The following is a 20,113-nucleotide window of genomic DNA, read 5'->3' as shown; positions in this document are numbered from 1 at the left end:
TAAGGTTTGTTGGGGGGCCTCTCTCCTATCGGAGAAGGGCTTGCGATAGACCGCATCCTTTGTGCACGTTTTTTTTAGTGTAACACGTTTGCACTTTTTCTTGCACTTTGGGTGAATCGAAAGCACGTTCCTCGGCTTTAGATAAAAAAAAAAAAAAAAAAAAAAATCTGTTCTTATCAGTTTAATATCTGATACGTCCCCTATCTGGGGACCATATATTAAATGGATTTTTGAGAACGGGGGCCGATTTCGAAGCTTGCTTCCGTCGCCCTATGCATTGACCCGATATGGCAGTATCTTCGGGTACAGTGCACCACCCCCTTACAGGGTTAAAAAGAAAGATTCCTACTTTCATTGCTACCTGCTTGCTGGCTAGCCAGCTAGCCAGCCCTGTGGGCCTTGCTGCTGCTGCAGCCAAAAAACAAAAGGTGGTGCTGCTGCTGCTTCTGCTTCTGCTTGTGTCTGGCCGCTGTTGGAGCGTCCAGGCACAGGACTTCTGCTGCTGCTGACTAAATGGCCTCCTTAATTGGATCATTTGAGTAGCCAGCACACCTGTGCAGGTAGGGCATGACATGATAGGCAGCTGCCTTGATAGCGGGTGGGTGCTGAATGTTCCTAATTGACAAAATAAGATTAATGCTTATGAAGAAATATAAAATCTCATCCCTTCCCCAATATCGCGCCACACCCCTACCCCTTAATTCCCTGGTTGAACTTGATGGACATATGTCTTTTTTCGACCGTACTAACTATGTAACTATGTAACATAACATGGGGGGGGGGTCTCCTGGCTGTTCACACAGGTGTGTCATTGCTGTACATTGACCATGCATTGCTTCTGTGGTATTGCAAAGGCAAAGACAAATGCTTCCAGCCATCCATTGCACTAATGGATTGGTCATCAGCTGGCTGTCTATGTCCCGCATCAATATAGACCAAAGTACAGAGGGTTAGGCTATGCTATTGTGCACCTACCTGATGCATCAGAAGGTGCGAGGCCCTTGCTAAATTCTGTGCACAGACTTTGAGATCTATGCTTTAGACTGTATCTAAACCTGCTCCAACATGGACTGACATTCTGGCCTACTTTCAGCCGATGCGACTTGTCTGTCGCTGAACAGTCGCTTTTTATGTATTCAGCACCTATGTATAATGTTGTAAAAATGCTCTAGAAGCTAAAGTCGCAGAAATGTCACACATATTTGGCCTGCAACTTTCTGTGCGACAAATTCAGACAGGAAAAATCAGTATAAATCCTTAGAAAATTATCCCCCAGTGTCTCCATCTGCTGGCGGTATTGAATAAGCATTGCTGCACTGATGGGGTATGCATTAGACGAAAAAAAAGAAGAAAAAGAAGAATAATACGCCCAGAAAAGAGGCGAAAAGGAGAAAAACGTAAAAAAACGTGAAAAAAAAGTAAGAGGAAGAGAAGGGAAAAAAAGGTGGAAATGGGTTTAAAAGTGATTTCGGCGGAGAAATATATATATATATATATATATATATATATATATATATATATATACGCGCACACACACACATATATATAAACGTATTCTCCGTTGAGATATTGCAGCCGCTGCTGTGTCCAGGCCCAGGAGCCTTAGCACTGTGCTGTGATGTCACTCAATACCACTGACATCACTAGGTGTAAACAACATCTCTCCTTTGCTGTGTATGTGACTATGGAGCTGTTTGGTGATGTCGTCTATTATGGCCTTCATAGAAGCAACAGGAGATTGTTGCATCCATCTAGAACCCTCAGAACTACAGTGCTATGATGTCACTCACTTCCACAGGCCTTGCAAAGTGTAAACAACAACAACCCAGCTTTGTTGTGTATGTAACCATAGGGATTTGTGATGTCACCTAGAACCTTCACAGCAGCGACAGCTTTATAAGGAGCATCAGCACTGCTCTGCCTGAGCAGAACCATCACCGCCATAGGTTGTCAAATAACCCGGGTTTAACCCACACAGGTAAGTCCAATGGGGTGCAGGCATGTCCTCTATGCTTACAGCTTCCCGTGGGTGTTGGTTTGATACCGTTTGGGGACAGCCAAGGAGGCATCTGCAGGCAACAAAGGTAGGTGTGTGCTTGTGTGTGTGTTTCCTATGCAGATCCTAAGCCCAGTGTCACATGCAAGTAGGAGGAGTAAGAAGGGTTCCTGGCAAATCCGGGTTATGGATTGCATTTAAAAAGGCCCCGTGGGAGTGCAATGGGCCCCTGTCTTGCTGCTTAGCAATAATGGTATGGGTTTAGGTTCTGCTGTGTGTACTGGTGGTTGACTGCCCCCCAGCCCAGAGTGTGCATGGAAAATTGTCTGACAGCCTCCCTGACAGCAAGCAGTGATAGTGCCCATGAAGGGCACCTTGTTGGGCCCGCCCCTTTCACGGTTATCGCTTCTCGGCCTTTTGGCTAAGATTAAGTGTAGTATCTGTTCTTATCAGTTTAATATCTGATACGTCCCCTATCTGGGGACCATATATTAAATGGATTTTTGAGAACGGGGGCCGATTTCGAAGCTTGCTTCCGTCGCCCTATGCATTGACCCGATATGGCAGTATCTTCGGGTACAGTGCACCACCCCCTTACAGGGTTAAAAAGAAAGATTCCTACTTTCATTGCTACCTGCTTGCTGGCTAGCCAGCTAGCCAGCCCTGTGGGCCTTGCTGCTGCTGCAGCAGCCAAAAAACAAAAGGTGGTGCTGCTGCTGCTGCTTCTGCTGCTTCTGCTTGTGTCTGGCCGCTGTTGGAGCGTCCAGGCACAGGACTTCTGCTGCTGCTGACTAAATGGCCTCCTTAATTGGATCATTTGAGTAGCCAGCACACCTGTGCAGGTAGGGCATGACATGATAGGCAGCTGCCTTGATAGCGGGTGGGTGCTGAATGTTCCTAATTGACAAAATAAGATTAATGCTTATGAAGAAATATAAAATCTCATCCCTTCCCCAATATCGCGCCACACCCCTACCCCTTAATTCCCTGGTTGAACTTGATGGACATATGTCTTTTTTCGACCGTACTAACTATGTAACTATGTAACATAACATGGGGGGGGGGGGTCTCCTGGCTGTTCACACAGGTGTGTCATTGCTGTACATTGACCATGCATTGCTTCTGTGGTATTGCAAAGGCAAAGACAAATGCTTCCAGCCATCCATTGCACTAATGGATTGGTCATCAGCTGGCTGTCTATGTCCCGCATCAATATAGACCAAAGTACAGAGGGTTAGGCTATGCTATTGTGCACCTACCTGATGCATCAGAAGGTGCGAGGCCCTTGCTAAATTCTGTGCACAGACTTTGAGATCTATGCTTTAGACTGTATCTAAACCTGCTCCAACATGGACTGACATTCTGGCCTACTTTCAGCCGATGCGACTTGTCTGTCGCTGAACAGTCGCTTTTTATGTATTCAGCACCTATGTATAATGTTGTAAAAATGCTCTAGAAGCTAAAGTCGCAGAAATGTCACACATATTTGGCCTGCAACTTTCTGTGCGACAAATTCAGACAGGAAAAATCAGTATAAATCCTTAGAAAATTATCCCCCAGTGTCTCCATCTGCTGGCGGTATTGAATAAGCATTGCTGCACTGATGGGGTATGCATTAGACGAAAAAAAAGAAGAAAAAGAAGAATAATACGCCCAGAAAAGAGGCGAAAAGGAGAAAAACGTAAAAAAACGTGAAAAAAAAGTAAGAGGAAGAGAAGGGAAAAAAAGGTGGAAATGGGTTTAAAAGTGATTTCGGCGGAGAAATATATATATATATATATATATATATATATATATATACGCGCACACACACACATATATATAAACGTATTCTCCGTTGAGATATTGCAGCCGCTGCTGTGTCCAGGCCCAGGAGCCTTAGCACTGTGCTGTGATGTCACTCAATACCACTGACATCACTAGGTGTAAACAACATCTCTCCTTTGCTGTGTATGTGACTATGGAGCTTTTTGGTGATGTCGTCTATTATGGCCTTCATAGAAGCAACAGGAGATTGTTGCATCCATCTAGAACCCTCAGAACTACAGTGCTATGATGTCACTCACTTCCACAGGCCTTGCAGAGTGTAAACAACAACAACCCAGCTTTGTTGTGTATGTAACCATAGGGATTTGTGATGTCACCTAGAACCTTCACAGCAGCGACAGCTTTATGAGGAGCATCAGCACTGCTCTGCCTGAGCAGAAACATCACCGCCATAGGTTGTCAAATAACCCGGGTTTAACCCACACAGGTAAGTCCAATGGGGTGCAGGCATGTCCTCTATGCTTACAGCTTCCCGTGGGTGTTGGTTTGATACCGTTTGGGGACAGCCAAGGAGGCATCTGCAGGCAACAAAGGTAGGTGTGTGCTTGTGTGTGTGTTTCCTATGCAGATCCTAAGCCCAGTGTCACATGCAAGTAGGAGGAGTAAGAAGGGTTCCTGGCAAATCCGGGTTATGGATTGCATTTAAAAAGGCCCCGTGGGAGTGCAATGGGCCCCTGTCTTGCTGCTTAGCAATAATGGTATGGGTTTAGGTTCTGCTGTGTGTACTGGTGGTTGACTGCCCCCCAGCCCAGAGTGTGCATGGAAAATTGTCTGGCAGCCTCCCTGACAGCAAGCAGTGATAGTGCCCATGAAGGGGACCTTGTTGGGCCCGCCCCTTTCACGGTTATCGCTTCTCGGCCTTTTGGCTAAGATCAAGTGTAGTATCTGTTCTTATCAGTTTAATATCTGATACGTCCCCTATCTGGGGACCATATATTAAATGGATTTTTGAGAACGGGGGCCGATTTCGAAGCTTGCTTCCGTCGCCCTATGCATTGACCCGATATGGCAGTATCTTCGGGTACAGTGCACCACCCCCTTACAGGGTTAAAAAGAAAGATTCCTACTTTCATTGCTACCTGCTTGCTGGCTAGCCAGCTAGCCAGCCCTGTGGGCCTTGCTGCTGCTGCAGCCAAAAAACAAAAGGTGGTGCTGCTGCTGCTTCTGCTGCTTCTGCTTCTGCTTGTGTCTGGCCGCTGTTGGAGCGTCCAGGCACAGGACTTCTGCTGCTGCTGACTAAATGGCCTCCTTAATTGGATCATTTGAGTAGCCAGCACACCTGTGCAGGTAGGGCATGACATGATAGGCAGCTGCCTTGATAGCGGGTGGGTGCTGAATGTTCCTAATTGACAAAATAAGATTAATGCTTATGAAGAAATATAAAATCTCATCCCTTCCCCAATATCGCGCCACACCCCTACCCCTTAATTCCCTGGTTGAACTTGATGGACATATGTCTTTTTTCGACCGTACTAACTATGTAACTATGTAACATAACATGGGGGGGGGTCTCCTGGCTGTTCACACAGGTGTGTCATTGCTGTACATTGACCATGCATTGCTTCTGTGGTATTGCAAAGGCAAAGACAAATGCTTCCAGCCATCCATTGCACTAATGGATTGGTCATCAGCTGGCTGTCTATGTCCCGCATCAATATAGACCAAAGTACAGAGGGTTAGGCTATGCTATTGTGCACCTACCTGATGCATCAGAAGGTGCGAGGCCCTTGCTAAATTCTGTGCACAGACTTTGAGATCTATGCTTTAGACTGTATCTAAACCTGCTCCAACATGGACTGACATTCTGGCCTACTTTCAGCCGATGCGACTTGTCTGTCGCTGAACAGTCGCTTTTTATGTATTCAGCACCTATGTATAATGTTGTAAAAATGCTCTAGAAGCTAAAGTCGCAGAAATGTCACACATATTTGGCCTGCAACTTTCTGTGCGACAAATTCAGACAGGAAAAATCAGTATAAATCCTTAGAAAATTATCCCCCAGTGTCTCCATCTGCTGGCGGTATTGAATAAGCATTGCTGCACTGATGGGGTATGCATTAGACGAAAAAAAAGAAGAAAAAGAAGAATAATACGCCCAGAAAAGAGGCGAAAAGGAGAAAAACGTAAAAAAACGTGAAAAAAAAGTAAGAGGAAGAGAAGGGAAAAAAAGGTGGAAATGGGTTTAAAAGTGATTTCGGCGGAGAAATATATATATATATATATATATATATATATATATATATATATATATATACGCGCACACACACACATATATATAAACGTATTCTCCGTTGAGATATTGCAGCCGCTGCTGTGTCCAGGCCCAGGAGCCTTAGCACTGTGCTGTGATGTCACTCAATACCACTGACATCACTAGGTGTAAACAACATCTCTCCTTTGCTGTGTATGTGACTATGGAGCTGTTTGGTGATGTCGTCTATTATGGCCTTCATAGAAGCAACAGGAGATTGTTGCATCCATCTAGAACCCTCAGAACTACAGTGCTATGATGTCACTCACTTCCACAGGCCTTGCAGAGTGTAAACAACAACAACCCAGCTTTGTTGTGTATGTAACCATAGGGATTTGTGATGTCACCTAGAACCTTCACAGCAGCGACAGCTTTATGAGGAGCATCAGCACTGCTCTGCCTGAGCAGAACCATCACCGCCATAGGTTGTCAAATAACCCGGGTTTAACCCACACAGGTAAGTCCAATGGGGTGCAGGCATGTCCTCTATGCTTACAGCTTCCCGTGGGTGTTGGTTTGATACCGTTTGGGGACAGCCAAGGAGGCATCTGCAGGCAACAAAGGTAGGTGTGTGCTTGTGTGTGTGTTTCCTATGCAGATCCTAAGCCCAGTGTCACATGCAAGTAGGAGGAGTAAGAAGGGTTCCTGGCAAATCCGGGTTATGGATTGCATTTAAAAAGGCCCCGTGGGAGTGCAATGGGCCCCTGTCTTGCTGCTTAGCAATAATGGTATGGGTTTAGGTTCTGCTGTGTGTACTGGTGGTTGACTGCCCCCCAGCCCAGAGTGTGCATGGAAAATTGTCTGGCAGCCTCCCTGACAGCAAGCAGTGATAGTGCCCATGAAGGGGACCTTGTTGGGCCCGCCCCTTTCACGGTTATCGCTTCTCGGCCTTTTGGCTAAGGTATAGGGATATACCTTGGCTGATCCGGTTCCTGCTTTTGTGGGTGCTCTGAGACCCCCCTCCTTGGCCCTGGGACATCGCCCTTCATTGGGCTTAAGTCCCTTGCTGCTATTGGGGAGGGGGCCCACCTCAGTGTAGAGTTGCGATCCCCCTTTGCCTTAGGGACCTAGTGTCTCTTTGGTGCGCTTGATTGTGAGCATGGCGTCAGCCAGTGACGGAGATCCAGGCATGGTACCATCTTATGCCAAGCTCAAGAACTCAGTACGTATATCGTACTTGGAGGACCAGAGAAAGAACCGGGACCTGAAGTACATCGTGGAGCAAGTTCTGCTGGGCGTCTTTGGATTAAGGAAGCATGAGATATTATCCATCCAAGATTATCCGAAAAGAGGAGTATACGATGTTACTTTTACGGAAGGAGGTATTTACAAGGACTTTGTTATACAGATGAAGAAGGTAAGCGGAGATTCCCGCTTGAGTGGAATAAGAATTGTTGAGCACTTTCCCGATGAACTTATGCTTTTAGTTATAAAAATGTACTCTCCATACGTTAAAGAAGATGAAATTGTTGTGTTTTTAAGGAATTTTTGTAAAAAAATTATAAATAGAGGGAAAGTGATGAATGAGTGTGGAATATGGTCCTCTAAGTGGAAGTTTCTGGTTGAGTTCAAAGAAGATCTATTACTCCCAGGACGAAAGGTTATGCCTCCAGCTCGGTTCAAGTTAGGAAATGTAAATGGTGACGTGTTTTTCCCAGGAATGCCCAATTTCTGCAGAGCTTGTAGAAGATATGGACATGATAAAAACGTATGTGAGAGTACATGTACAAATTGTGGCAGCACTGAGCACTCCTCCAGAGAATGCACAAAAGAAAAGAAATGCAGTTTATGTTACAGAGTTGACCATTTGTATGCTTCTTGTCCTCACAGAAACAAAGAGAAACAACAGAGAAGCCAGCCAGACCCCCGTCATATGAACAGAGAAGACAGCAAACCAGAAGAAAACCCAACTGATCCACATGGTGAGTCTGCTACCTCTGATGAAGATGGATATGAGAAACCCTCCAGCATGAAGGTAAGAAGAAAGGAGAAGAAAGCATGGCAGACAGGAGCTCCTCTCTCGCAGCAGAGGGGTAGTAACCTGGATGAAGCTGTCAGCAAGCCTCAGAGTGCCCCCCTGAGGAAGCCAGAAAATGTTGGGGCTAAGAGAAGAAAGACCGGAACAGGAAGAGAAGAGGCGTTTGTGGAAGAAGAGGGGGGGGGTAGGGATGCCATCAGGTGTTCCAGCCCCCTCCCCAAGTGAAACAGGCAACTCGTCCATGGTTCCCGACACGGTGGAAGTCGTTGTGCCCGACCGGCTGCCCGGGGTGGCTCCGACAGGTCATCCCGGGGAGGAGATGGACACTGGGCAAGGTGACGGAGACGGGACAACCCCTGTTCCGGCGAAGAGGAATCCTCTCCTTAGTCCCCTACCGGAGGATCTTCAGGAGGAGGTAATGGAGGAGTCAGACGGTAGCAGCTCACCGGAATCTCTGGTGACAGTGAGATCAGAAGGGGAAAATGATAGTTTTGGGGGTCTGGCTGATGAGGATGAGATAGAATGTGCACAAAGATATTGAAAGTGGTCTCTCTGTAACCTTTAATGATGGCGCTCCATGGACTCTCCCTCAATGTGAGGGGCCTTAAGACACACGCAAGAAGAACTGCTATTTTTAATTTTTTATCCTTTTTGTCTGCATCAGTTTTCTTCTTACAGGAATGTGGCATCCCTCACCAAGCATCATACAAGAAATATGAAGAAGACTGGAAGCATGGCCCCTCAGTGTGGTCAGGGTCCAACGTATCTAAATCTGGAGGAGTTGCTATACTTTTTAAGGGTAATATTAATATCATTTTTAAGCAAGAGATTTTACCAGGAAGGATTTTATTAGTTAAAGCTTTTATAAATGGTTTTACATGGCAGTTTTTAAACTTTTATGGTTCACCTGATAAAAAAGAAAGAGAAGAGATGTTAGAGATTTTACCTCTTTTTATTAATGATTCTTATCCTTTGATTTTAGCTGGGGATTTTAATTGTGTTTTAAGAGGTGAGAAAAGATATTCTCGAGCTACTAGTAGAAATTATGATAAGACATCTAACATTTTAAAAAATATTACTTTAGATTTTAGGCTTATAGATGTTTTTAAAAAATGTAATCCAAATTTACCTGATACTGAAGGCATTACATGGAGTAATGTGAATTGTAGCTCGAGGATTGATTTTATCTTCTCTTCTCAAAATGTTTTACCTGCCAAATGTGAGCTTTTAACTAATATATTTTCTGATCATAAATGTCTTCTATTTGTTTTAAATCCTGTTCCTGGTTTTAAGAGGGGTATTGGTTCATGGAAATTGAACATATCTCTTTTAGAAGATAAAATAATCTTAACAGAATACGCCAATTTTTATAATAAATGTAAAAATAATAGAGACCCAAATATAGATATAAAAGTATGGTGGGAAAATATGAAGAAAAAAACTAAAGATTTTTTTATAAAACAAGGTATCCAAAAAGCTAAAGATAAAAGACATTGTTAAGATATTTTAAATACACGTCTTCAAACTCTTTTTAAATTGCACAATATAGGGATAGATGTAAAAGATGATATTGTTAACATTAAAAAAGAAATAAAAACATTTTTAAATGAAAAAGGTAAAGAGATCATTTTTAAAGCTAAAATCAAACATATTGAAAATAATGAAAAATGTACAAGATATTTTTTTTAAAAATCTAATCAAAAAAGAGTCCATATTGAAAAACTAGAAGGAGAAGTGGAGATGAATAAAATTTTATTTAAAGTACAATGTTATTATAGGGAACTTTTTAATGAGAAAAAAATAGATGCTAATTTCATGAACGATGCCTTAAACAAAATAGAACGTGTTTTAGAGAATAATTCTCAATCCTTTCTTTTACAGTCTATCCCAGAGAAGGAAATATTGGATACCATAAACAGTTTTAATTTGGGTAAAGTACCGGGGTCTGATGGCCTGCCAATCGAATTTTATAAGGTTTTTTATGAGGTTTTAAAAGATGATCTTTTATCTCTTTTTACAGATGTTTTTAATACCAAGATTTTACCACAGTCATGGAAAATGGGTGAGGTTTCTCTGCTCTTTAAAAAAGGTGATAAAGAGGATATTAGGAATTGGAGACCAATAACCCTTTTAAACGCTGATTATAAAATAATGGCTAAAATATGTGCAAACAGACTAAAAAATGTTATAGATAAATTAATACATAATAATCAAGTGTGTGGTATACCGGGTAGAAACATGTGGGAAAATTTAAACCTCATAAAAGATATAATAGAAGATGCTAAAATAAGGAAAAGTAATTTAGCAATTTTAACAATAGACTTTGAAAAAGCATTTGACAGAGTCTCGCACTGTTTTTTATTTAATCTTTTAAATAAAATGGGCATACCAGAAGGTTTTTTAACGTCACTCAAAGCCTTTTATAATGACTGTTTTAGCAAAATTTTAATTAATGGTTTTAAGACTGAAATGGTTCCCTTAAAATCTGGTGTGAAGCAGGGTTGCCCCCTATCACCCCTTTTATTTATTTGTGCACTAGAGCCACTTTTATGTGTCATAAGAGGTGATAAACAGATCCGTGGGATAAAGCTCCCCGGAGGAAATGGTCTTGAAGCTAAAGTAGTCAGTTATATGGATGATGTAGCAGTGACATGTCAAGATAGCCTGGCACTTAAAAAAACTTTAACACAAATTAACTATTTCTGTTGTGCTTCTGGTTTTAAAGTGAATTTTAACAAGTGCGAGATTTTAAAAGTCGGCAAGCTGGATACAAGAGACATAAAGGTACCGGTAGTAGAAAAAGTAAAAATTTTAGGTGTGTATTTTAATGAATTAAATAATGGAAACGAAAGCTGGGAGCTAACAATGCAAAAGGTGAACCAAAAATTATGTGTATGGAGACTAAGAGACCTTACAATGGAAGGAAAAGTGCTGATTTTAAAGATGGTGATTTTACCTTTGCTTTTATATTTAAGTTTAGTGTTCCCACCTAACACACATATAATACGTAAAGTCTCAAAAGTCTGTTACACCTTTTTTTGGAATTCCAAATATGAGAAGTTAAAAAGAGAAATTGTATCTAAACCTAAAGAGAAAGGGGGGAAAAGTTTTACTGATTTTACTGCGTTCCTTTATACAAAATTCTTTTCATTGTGTCTTAAGAATGTTTTTAAAGACAACTATTGGTCGTTCTTTTTGCGCTATAATGTTGGTAATCTCATGAGACACCATGGTTGGTTTGAAACAGATCTTAAACACCCTTATGCTTTTAACCTCCCTATTACTTATTGTATTTTAGAAAAGATTGTTTCTCTTTTTAAATTGTTTGATTTTAGTAAAGATATTCTAATCGATGGGAAAAAACTTACGAGAGTCATTTTAAACAATATTAACATGTGCCAAGTTGGAAATTTTAATGATGATAAATGTAAAGAAATCTGGAGAATTTTATCTTTTTAACTCACAGAAGGACTTATCCTGGAGCTGCATCCACAGTTGCCTTCCGTGCCGGGCTTTCCAACACCGTAGAGGATTTGCAAGCACAGCAAAGTGTCCAAGAGAGGGATGCCACGAAGAGGAGACTGTTTTACATCTTTTATGGACATGTGATTTTTCTAGAAGGATATGGACTAAAATGCTGCCACTTTTAAACAAAATTGCTGCTATAAAAGACTTGGACTATAATATGGTTTTATATGGGTGTTTGGATTGTCCCGGCGAACAAGAGAAACGGAAGGCATGGCAAATAATAAACTGTGTGAAGGCAGCTCTGTGGAAAAATAGGAATATTTTATTATTTAAAAAGGACATTTTATCTTTCGATGATGTTATTGGAATGATTTTAAGTGAAATGTACATCTATCTTTTAATCGATAAACAAAGTGATGAGTTTGCATTCATAAAATGGCATTTTACCGACTGGCATATGTGAAATTGTAAAATTGTAAGTTTTTTATGTTCCCCTGGTTTTAATGCTATGTAACTATGTAACTATGTTAAAACTTGAAACTTAAATAAAATAGAGTTAAAAAAAAATCTGTTCTTATCAGTTTAATATCTGATACGTCCCCTATCTGGGGACCATATATTAAATGGATTTTTGAGAACGGGGGCCGATTTCGAAGCTTGCTTCCGTCGCCCTATGCATTGACCCGATATGGCAGTATCTTCGGGTACAGTGCACCACCCCCTTACAGGGTTAAAAAGAAAGATTCCTACTTTCATTGCTACCTGCTTGCTGGCTAGCCAGCTAGCCAGCCCTGTGGGCCTTGCTGCTGCTGCAGCCAAAAAACAAAAGGTGGTGCTGCTGCTGCTTCTGCTTCTGCTTGTGTCTGGCCGCTGTTGGAGCGTCCAGGCACAGGACTTCTGCTGCTGCTGACTAAATGGCCTCCTTAATTGGATCATTTGAGTAGCCAGCACACCTGTGCAGGTAGGGCATGACATGATAGGCAGCTGCCTTGATAGCGGGTGGGTGCTGAGTGTTCCTAATTGACAAAATAAGATTAATGCTTATGAAGAAATATAAAATCTCATCCCTTCCCCAATATCGCGCCACACCCCTACCCCTTAATTCCCTGGTTGAACTTGATGGACATATGTCTTTTTTCGACCGTACTAACTATGTAACTATGTAACATAACATGGGGGGGGGGGTCTCCTGGCTGTTCACACAGGTGTGTCATTGCTGTACATTGACCATGCATTGCTTCTGTGGTATTGCAAAGGCAAAGACAAATGCTTCCAGCCATCCATTGCACTAATGGATTGGTCATCAGCTGGCTGTCTATGTCCCGCATCAATATAGACCAAAGTACAGAGGGTTAGGCTATGCTATTGTGCACCTACCTGATGCATCAGAAGGTGCGAGGCCCTTGCTAAATTCTGTGCACAGACTTTGAGATCTATGCTTTAGACTGTATCTAAACCTGCTCCAACATGGACTGACATTCTGGCCTACTTTCAGCCGATGCGACTTGTCTGTCGCTGAACAGTCGCTTTTTATGTATTCAGCACCTATGTATAATGTTGTAAAAATGCTCTAGAAGCTAAAGTCGCAGAAATGTCACACATATTTGGCCTGCAACTTTCTGTGCGACAAATTCAGACAGGAAAAATCAGTATAAATCCTTAGAAAATTATCCCCCAGTGTCTCCATCTGCTGGCGGTATTGAATAAGCATTGCTGCACTGATGGGGTATGCATTAGACGAAAAAAAAGAAGAAAAAGAAGAATAATACGCCCAGAAAAGAGGCGAAAAGGAGAAAAACGTAAAAAAACGTGAAAAAAAAGTAAGAGGAAGAGAAGGGAAAAAAAGGTGGAAATGGGTTTAAAAGTGATTTCGGCGGAGAAATATATATATATATATATATATATATATATATATATATATATACGCGCACACACACACATATATATAAACGTATTCTCCGTTGAGATATTGCAGCCGCTGCTGTGTCCAGGCCCAGGAGCCTTAGCACTGTGCTGTGATGTCACTCAATACCACTGACATCACTAGGTGTAAACAACATCTCTCCTTTGCTGTGTATGTGACTATGGAGCTGTTTGGTGATGTCGTCTATTATGGCCTTCATAGAAGCAACAGGAGATTGTTGCATCCATCTAGAACCCTCAGAACTACAGTGCTATGATGTCACTCACTTCCACAGGCCTTGCAAAGTGTAAACAACAACAACCCAGCTTTGTTGTGTATGTAACCATAGGGATTTGTGATGTCACCTAGAACCTTCACAGCAGCGACAGCTTTATGAGGAGCATCAGCACTGCTCTGCCTGAGCAGAACCATCACCGCCATAGGTTGTCAAATAACCCGGGTTTAACCCACACAGGTAAGTCCAATGGGGTGCAGGCATGTCCTCTATGCTTACAGCTTCCCGTGGGTGTTGGTTTGATACCGTTTGGGGACAGCCAAGGAGGCATCTGCAGGCAACAAAGGTAGGTGTGTGCTTGTGTGTGTGTTTCCTATGCAGATCCTAAGCCCAGTGTCACATGCAAGTAGGAGGAGTAAGAAGGGTTCCTGGCAAATCCGGGTTATGGATTGCATTTAAAAAGGCCCCGTGGGAGTGCAATGGGCCCCTGTCTTGCTGCTTAGCAATAATGGTATGGGTTTAGGTTCTGCTGTGTGTACTGGTGGTTGACTGCCCCCCAGCCCAGAGTGTGCATGGAAAATTGTCTGACAGCCTCCCTGACAGCAAGCAGTGATAGTGCCCATGAAGGGGACCTTGTTGGGCCCGCCCCTTTCACGGTTATCGCTTCTCGGCCTTTTGGCTAAGATCAAGTGTAGTATCTGTTCTTATCAGTTTAATATCTGATACGTCCCCTATCTGGGGACCATATATTAAATGGATTTTTGAGAACGGGGGCCGATTTCGAAGCTTGCTTCCGTCGCCCTATGCATTGACCCGATATGGCAGTATCTTCGGGTACAGTGCACCACCCCCTTACAGGGTTAAAAAGAAAGATTCCTACTTTCATTGCTACCTGCTTGCTGGCTAGCCAGCTAGCCAGCCCTGTGGGCCTTGCTGCTGCTGCAGCCAAAAAACAAAAGGTGGTGCTGCTGCTGCTGCTTCTGCTGCTTCTGCTTCTGCTTGTGTCTGGCCGCTGTTGGAGCGTCCAGGCACAGGACTTCTGCTGCTGCTGACTAAATGGCCTCCTTAATTGGATCATTTGAGTAGCCAGCACACCTGTGCAGGTAGGGCATGACATGATAGGCAGCTGCCTTGATAGCGGGTGGGTGCTGAATGTTCCTAATTGACAAAATAAGATTAATGCTTATGAAGAAATATAAAATCTCATCCCTTCCCCAATATCGCGCCACACCCCTACCCCTTAATTCCCTGGTTGAACTTGATGGACATATGTCTTTTTTCGACCGTACTAACTATGTAACTATGTAACATAACATGGGGGGGGGGTCTCCTGGCTGTTCACACAGGTGTGTCATTGCTGTACATTGACCATGCATTGCTTCTGTGGTATTGCAAAGGCAAAGACAAATGCTTCCAGCCATCCATTGCACTAATGGATTGGTCATCAGCTGGCTGTCTATGTCCCGCATCAATATAGACCAAAGTACAGAGGGTTAGGCTATGCTATTGTGCACCTACCTGATGCATCAGAAGGTGCGAGGCCCTTGCTAAATTCTGTGCACAGACTTTGAGATCTATGCTTTAGACTGTATCTAAACCTGCTCCAACATGGACTGACATTCTGGCCTACTTTCAGCCGATGCGACTTGTCTGTCGCTGAACAGTCGCTTTTTATGTATTCAGCACCTATGTATAATGTTGTAAAAATGCTCTAGAAGCTAAAGTCGCAGAAATGTCACACATATTTGGCCTGCAACTTTCTGTGCGACAAATTCAGACAGGAAAAATCAGTATAAATCCTTAGAAAATTATCCCCCAGTGTCTCCATCTGCTGGCGGTATTGAATAAGCATTGCTGCACTGATGGGGTATGCATTAGACGAAAAAAAAGAAGAAAAAGAAGAATAATACGCCCAGAAAAGAGGCGAAAAGGAGAAAAACGTAAAAAAACGTGAAAAAAAAGTAAGAGGAAGAGAAGGGAAAAAAAAGGTGGAAATGGGTTTAAAAGTGATTTCGGCGGAGAAATATATATATATATATATATATATATATATATATATACGCGCACACACACACATATATATAAACGTATTCTCCGTTGAGATATTGCAGCCGCTGCTGTGTCCAGGCCCAGGAGCCTTAGCACTGTGCTGTGATGTCACTCAATACCACTGACATCACTAGGTGTAAACAACATCTCTCCTTTGCTGTGTATGTGACTATGGAGCTGTTTGGTGATGTCGTCTATTATGGCCTTCATAGAAGCAACAGGAGATTGTTGCATCCATCTAGAACCCTCAGAACTACAGTGCTATGATGTCACTCACTTCCACAGGCCTTGCAAAGTGTAAACAACAACAACCCAGCTTTGTTGTGTATGTAACCATAGGGATTTGTGATGTCACCTAGAACCTTCACAGCAGCGACAGCTTTATGAGGAGCATCAGCACTGCTCTGCCTGAGCAGAACCATCACCGCCATAGGTTGTCAAATAACCCGGGTTTAACCCACACAGGTAAGTCCAATGGGGTGCAGGCATGTCCTCTATGCTTACAGCTTCCCGTGGGTGTTGGTTTGATACCGTTTGGGGACAGCCAAGGAGGCATCTGCAGGCAACAAAGGTAGGTGTGTGCTTGTGTGTGTGTTTCCTATGCAGATCCTAAGCCCAGTGTCACATGCAAGTAGGAGGAGTAAGAAGGGTTCCTGGCAAATCCGGGTTATGGATTGCATTTAAAAAGGCCCCGTGGGAGTGCAATGGGCCCCTGTCTTGCTGCTTAGCAATAATGGTATGGGTTTAGGTTCTGCTGTGTGTACTGGTGGTTGACTGCCCCCCAGCCCAGAGTGTGCATGGAAAATTGTCTGACAGCCTCCCTGACAGCAAGCAGTGATAGTGCCCATGAAGGGCACCTTGTTGGGCCCGCCCCTTTCACGGTTATCGCTTCTCGGCCTTTTGGCTAAGATTAAGTGTAGTATCTGTTCTTATCAGTTTAATATCTGATACGTCCCCTATCTGGGGACCATATATTAAATGGATTTTTGAGAACGGGGGCCGATTTCGAAGCTTGCTTCCGTCGCCCTATGCATTGACCCGATATGGCAGTATCTTCGGGTACAGTGCACCACCCCCTTACAGGGTTAAAAAGAAAGATTCCTACTTTCATTGCTACCTGCTTGCTGGCTAGCCAGCTAGCCAGCCCTGTGGGCCTTGCTGCTGCTGCAGCAGCCAAAAAACAAAAGGTGGTGCTGCTGCTGCTGCTTCTGCTGCTTCTGCTTCTGCTTGTGTCTGGCCGCTGTTGGAGCGTCCAGGCACAGGACTTCTGCTGCTGCTGACTAAATGGCCTCCTTAATTGGATCATTTGAGTAGCCAGCACACCTGTGCAGGTAGGGCATGACATGATAGGCAGCTGCCTTGATAGCGGGTGGGTGCTGAATGTTCCTAATTGACAAAATAAGATTAATGCTTATGAAGAAATATAAAATCTCATCCCTTCCCCAATATCGCGCCACACCCCTACCCCTTAATTCCCTGGTTGAACTTGATGGACATATGTCTTTTTTCGACCGTACTAACTATGTAACTATGTAACATAACATGGGGGGGGGGGTCTCCTGGCTGTTCACACAGGTGTGTCATTGCTGTACATTGACCATGCATTGCTTCTGTGGTATTGCAAAGGCAAAGACAAATGCTTCCAGCCATCCATTGCACTAATGGATTGGTCATCAGCTGGCTGTCTATGTCCCGCATCAATATAGACCAAAGTACAGAGGGTTAGGCTATGCTATTGTGCACCTACCTGATGCATCAGAAGGTGCGAGGCCCTTGCTAAATTCTGTGCACAGACTTTGAGATCTATGCTTTAGACTGTATCTAAACCTGCTCCAACATGGACTGACATTCTGGCCTACTTTCAGCCGATGCGACTTGTCTGTCGCTGAACAGTCGCTTTTTATGTATTCAGCACCTATGTATAATGTTGTAAAAATGCTCTAGAAGCTAAAGTCGCAGAAATGTCACACATATTTGGCCTGCAACTTTCTGTGCGACAAATTCAGACAGGAAAAATCAGTATAAATCCTTAGAAAATTATCCCCCAGTGTCTCCATCTGCTGGCGGTATTGAATAAGCATTGCTGCACTGATGGGGTATGCATTAGACGAAAAAAAAGAAGAAAAAGAAGAATAATACGCCCAGAAAAGAGGCGAAAAGGAGAAAAACGTAAAAAAACGTGAAAAAAAAGTAAGAGGAAGAGAAGGGAAAAAAAGGTGGAAATGGGTTTAAAAGTGATTTCGGCGGAGAAATATATATATATATATATATATATATACGCGCACACACACACATATATATAAACGTATTCTCCGTTGAGATATTGCAGCCGCTGCTGTGTCCAGGCCCAGGAGCCTTAGCACTGTGCTGTGATGTCACTCAATACCACTGACATCACTAGGTGTAAACAACATCTCTCCTTTGCTGTGTATGTGACTATGGAGCTGTTTGGTGATGTCGTCTATTATGGCCTTCATAGAAGCAACAGGAGATTGTTGCATCCATCTAGAACCCTCAGAACTACAGTGCTATGATGTCACTCACTTCCACAGGCCTTGCAAAGTGTAAACAACAACAACCCAGCTTTGTTGTGTATGTAACCATAGGGATTTGTGATGTCACCTAGAACCTTCACAGCAGCGACAGCTTTATGAGGAGCATCAGCACTGCTCTGCCTGAGCAGAACCATCACCGCCATAGGTTGTCAAATAACCCGGGTTTAACCCACACAGGTAAGTCCAATGGGGTGCAGGCATGTCCTCTATGCTTACAGCTTCCCGTGGGTGTTGGTTTGATACCGTTTGGGGACAGCCAAGGAGGCATCTGCAGGCAACAAAGGTAGGTGTGTGCTTGTGTGTGTGTTTCCTTTGCAGATCCTAAGCCCAGTGTCACATGCAAGTAGGAGGAGTAAGAAGGGTTCCTGGCAAATCCGGGTTATGGATTGCATTTAAAAAGGCCCCGTGGGAGTGCAATGGGCCCCTGTCTTGCTGCTTAGCAATAATGGTATGGGTTTAGGTTCTGCTGTGTGTACTGGTGGTTGACTGCCCCCCAGCCCAGAGTGTGCATGGAAAATTGTCTGACAGCCTCCCTGACAGCAAGCAGTGATAGTGCCCATGAAGGGCACCTTGTTGGGCCCGCCCCTTTCACGGTTATCGCTTCTCGGCCTTTTGGCTAAGATTAAGTGTAGTATCTGTTCTTATCAGTTTAATATCTGATACGTCCCCTATCTGGGGACCATATATTAAATGGATTTTTGAGAACGGGGGCCGATTTCGAAGCTTGCTTCCGTCGCCCTATGCATTGACCCGATATGGCAGTATCTTCGGGTACAGTGCACCACCCCCTTACAGGGTTAAAAAGAAAGATTCCTACTTTCATTGCTACCTGCTTGCTGGCTAGCCAGCTAGCCAGCCCTGTGGGCCTTGCTGCTGCTGCAGCAGCCAAAAAACAAAAGGTGGTGCTGCTGCTGCTGCTTCTGCTGCTTCTGCTTCTGCTTGTGTCTGGCCGCTGTTGGAGCGTCCAGGCACAGGACTTCTGCTGCTGCTGACTAAATGGCCTCCTTAATTGGATCATTTGAGTAGCCAGCACACCTGTGCAGGTAGGGCATGACATGATAGGCAGCTGCCTTGATAGCGGGTGGGTGCTGAATGTTCCTAATTGACAAAATAAGATTAATGCTTATGAAGAAATATAAAATCTCATCCCTTCCCCAATATCGCGCCACACCCCTACCCCTTAATTCCCTGGTTGAACTTGATGGACATATGTCTTTTTTCGACCGTACTAACTATGTAACTATGTAACATAACATGGGGGGGGGGGTCTCCTGGCTGTTCACACAGGTGTGTCATTGCTGTACATTGACCATGCATTGCTTCTGTGGTATTGCAAAGGCAAAGACAAATGCTTCCAGCCATCCATTGCACTAATGGATTGGTCATCAGCTGGCTGTCTATGTCCCGCATCAATATAGACCAAAGTACAGAGGGTTAGGCTATGCTATTGTGCACCTACCTGATGCATCAGAAGGTGCGAGGCCCTTGCTAAATTCTGTGCACAGACTTTGAGATCTATGCTTTAGACTGTATCTAAACCTGCTCCAACATGGACTGACATTCTGGCCTACTTTCAGCCGATGCGACTTGTCTGTCGCTGAACAGTCGCTTTTTATGTATTCAGCACCTATGTATAATGTTGTAAAAATGCTCTAGAAGCTAAAGTCGCAGAAATGTCACACATATTTGGCCTGCAACTTTCTGTGCGACAAATTCAGACAGGAAAAATCAGTATAAATCCTTAGAAAATTATCCCCCAGTGTCTCCATCTGCTGGCGGTATTGAATAAGCATTGCTGCACTGATGGGGTATGCATTAGACGAAAAAAAAGAAGAAAAAGAAGAATAATAC

The 20,113-nt window shown here is 43.5% G+C and overlaps 2 protein-coding genes and 7 non-coding genes across 10 annotated transcripts; all 9 read left to right on the top strand.

Moving 5' to 3' along the window:
• The first annotated feature begins 130 nt into the window (after positions 1-130).
• LOC130328393 (U2 spliceosomal RNA) lies at positions 131-319 on the top strand. The gene has a single exon (XR_008872392.1). It is a non-coding gene; the product is annotated as a U2 spliceosomal RNA (small nuclear RNA).
• A 2,078-nt stretch (positions 320-2,397) lies between these two features.
• On the top strand, positions 2,398-2,588 carry LOC130328371 (U2 spliceosomal RNA). The gene has a single exon (XR_008872378.1). It is a non-coding gene; the product is annotated as a U2 spliceosomal RNA (small nuclear RNA).
• A 2,081-nt stretch (positions 2,589-4,669) lies between these two features.
• LOC130328359 (U2 spliceosomal RNA) lies at positions 4,670-4,860 on the top strand. Its single transcript, XR_008872368.1, has one exon. It is a non-coding gene; the product is annotated as a U2 spliceosomal RNA (small nuclear RNA).
• Positions 4,861-7,103: 2,243 nt separating this feature from the next.
• LOC130328350 (uncharacterized) lies at positions 7,104-8,797 on the top strand. Of its 2 annotated transcripts, none has more exons than XR_008872361.1 (2): positions 7,104-8,467; positions 8,717-8,784. XR_008872361.1 is itself a non-coding variant. In XM_056553454.1 (2 exons), the coding sequence occupies exons 1-2, from the start codon at positions 7,174-7,176 to the stop codon at positions 7,986-7,988; spliced, it is 342 nt and encodes a 113-aa protein (XP_056409429.1). In that variant the 5' UTR covers positions 7,104-7,173; the 3' UTR covers positions 7,989-8,797. The 2 variants fall into 2 exon arrangements, 1 of the variants encoding a protein (XP_056409429.1); XM_056553454.1 differs by having other exon boundaries at positions 7,104-7,431; positions 7,905-8,797.
• Positions 8,798-9,645: 848 nt separating this feature from the next.
• LOC130328351 (uncharacterized) lies at positions 9,646-11,983 on the top strand. Its single transcript, XM_056553455.1, has 3 exons — positions 9,646-10,114; positions 10,778-10,836; positions 11,519-11,983. The coding sequence occupies exons 1-3, from the start codon at positions 9,793-9,795 to the stop codon at positions 11,981-11,983; spliced, it is 846 nt and encodes a 281-aa protein (XP_056409430.1). The 5' UTR covers positions 9,646-9,792.
• A 66-nt stretch (positions 11,984-12,049) lies between these two features.
• On the top strand, positions 12,050-12,240 carry LOC130328392 (U2 spliceosomal RNA). Its single transcript, XR_008872391.1, has one exon. It is a non-coding gene; the product is annotated as a U2 spliceosomal RNA (small nuclear RNA).
• Positions 12,241-14,317: 2,077 nt separating this feature from the next.
• LOC130328458 (U2 spliceosomal RNA) lies at positions 14,318-14,508 on the top strand. Its single transcript, XR_008872441.1, has one exon. It is a non-coding gene; the product is annotated as a U2 spliceosomal RNA (small nuclear RNA).
• A 2,083-nt stretch (positions 14,509-16,591) lies between these two features.
• On the top strand, positions 16,592-16,782 carry LOC130328370 (U2 spliceosomal RNA). Its single transcript, XR_008872377.1, has one exon. It is a non-coding gene; the product is annotated as a U2 spliceosomal RNA (small nuclear RNA).
• A 2,076-nt stretch (positions 16,783-18,858) lies between these two features.
• Positions 18,859-19,049, top strand: LOC130328368 (U2 spliceosomal RNA). Its single transcript, XR_008872376.1, has one exon. It is a non-coding gene; the product is annotated as a U2 spliceosomal RNA (small nuclear RNA).
• Positions 19,050-20,113: the final 1,064 nt, after the last annotated feature.

Source organism: Hyla sarda, unplaced genomic scaffold, assembly GCF_029499605.1.
Source record: "Hyla sarda isolate aHylSar1 unplaced genomic scaffold, aHylSar1.hap1 scaffold_307, whole genome shotgun sequence".
Classification (NCBI taxonomy): domain Eukaryota; kingdom Metazoa; phylum Chordata; class Amphibia; order Anura; family Hylidae; genus Hyla; species Hyla sarda.
This window is presented reverse-complemented; position numbering and strand designations above follow the sequence as displayed.

Bases quoted from the DNA above. Each gene is read 5' to 3' on its own strand.
- LOC130328350 (XM_056553454.1), top strand. From the start codon at position 7,174: ATGGCGTCAGCCAGTGACGGAGATCCAGGCATGGTACCATCTTATGCC. The intron at 7,432-7,904 runs GTAAGCGGAGAT...TTGTCCTCACAG, and splicing joins TTGTTATACAGATGAAGAAG to AAACAAAGAGAAACAACAGA.
- LOC130328351 (XM_056553455.1), top strand. From the start codon at position 9,793: ATGAATAAAATTTTATTTAAAGTACAATGTTATTATAGGGAACTTTTT. The intron at 10,115-10,777 runs GTGAGGTTTCTC...CTGGTTTTAAAG, and splicing joins ACCACAGTCATGGAAAATGG to TGAATTTTAACAAGTGCGAG. The intron at 10,837-11,518 runs GTACCGGTAGTA...TTTAACTCACAG, and splicing joins TGGATACAAGAGACATAAAG to AAGGACTTATCCTGGAGCTG.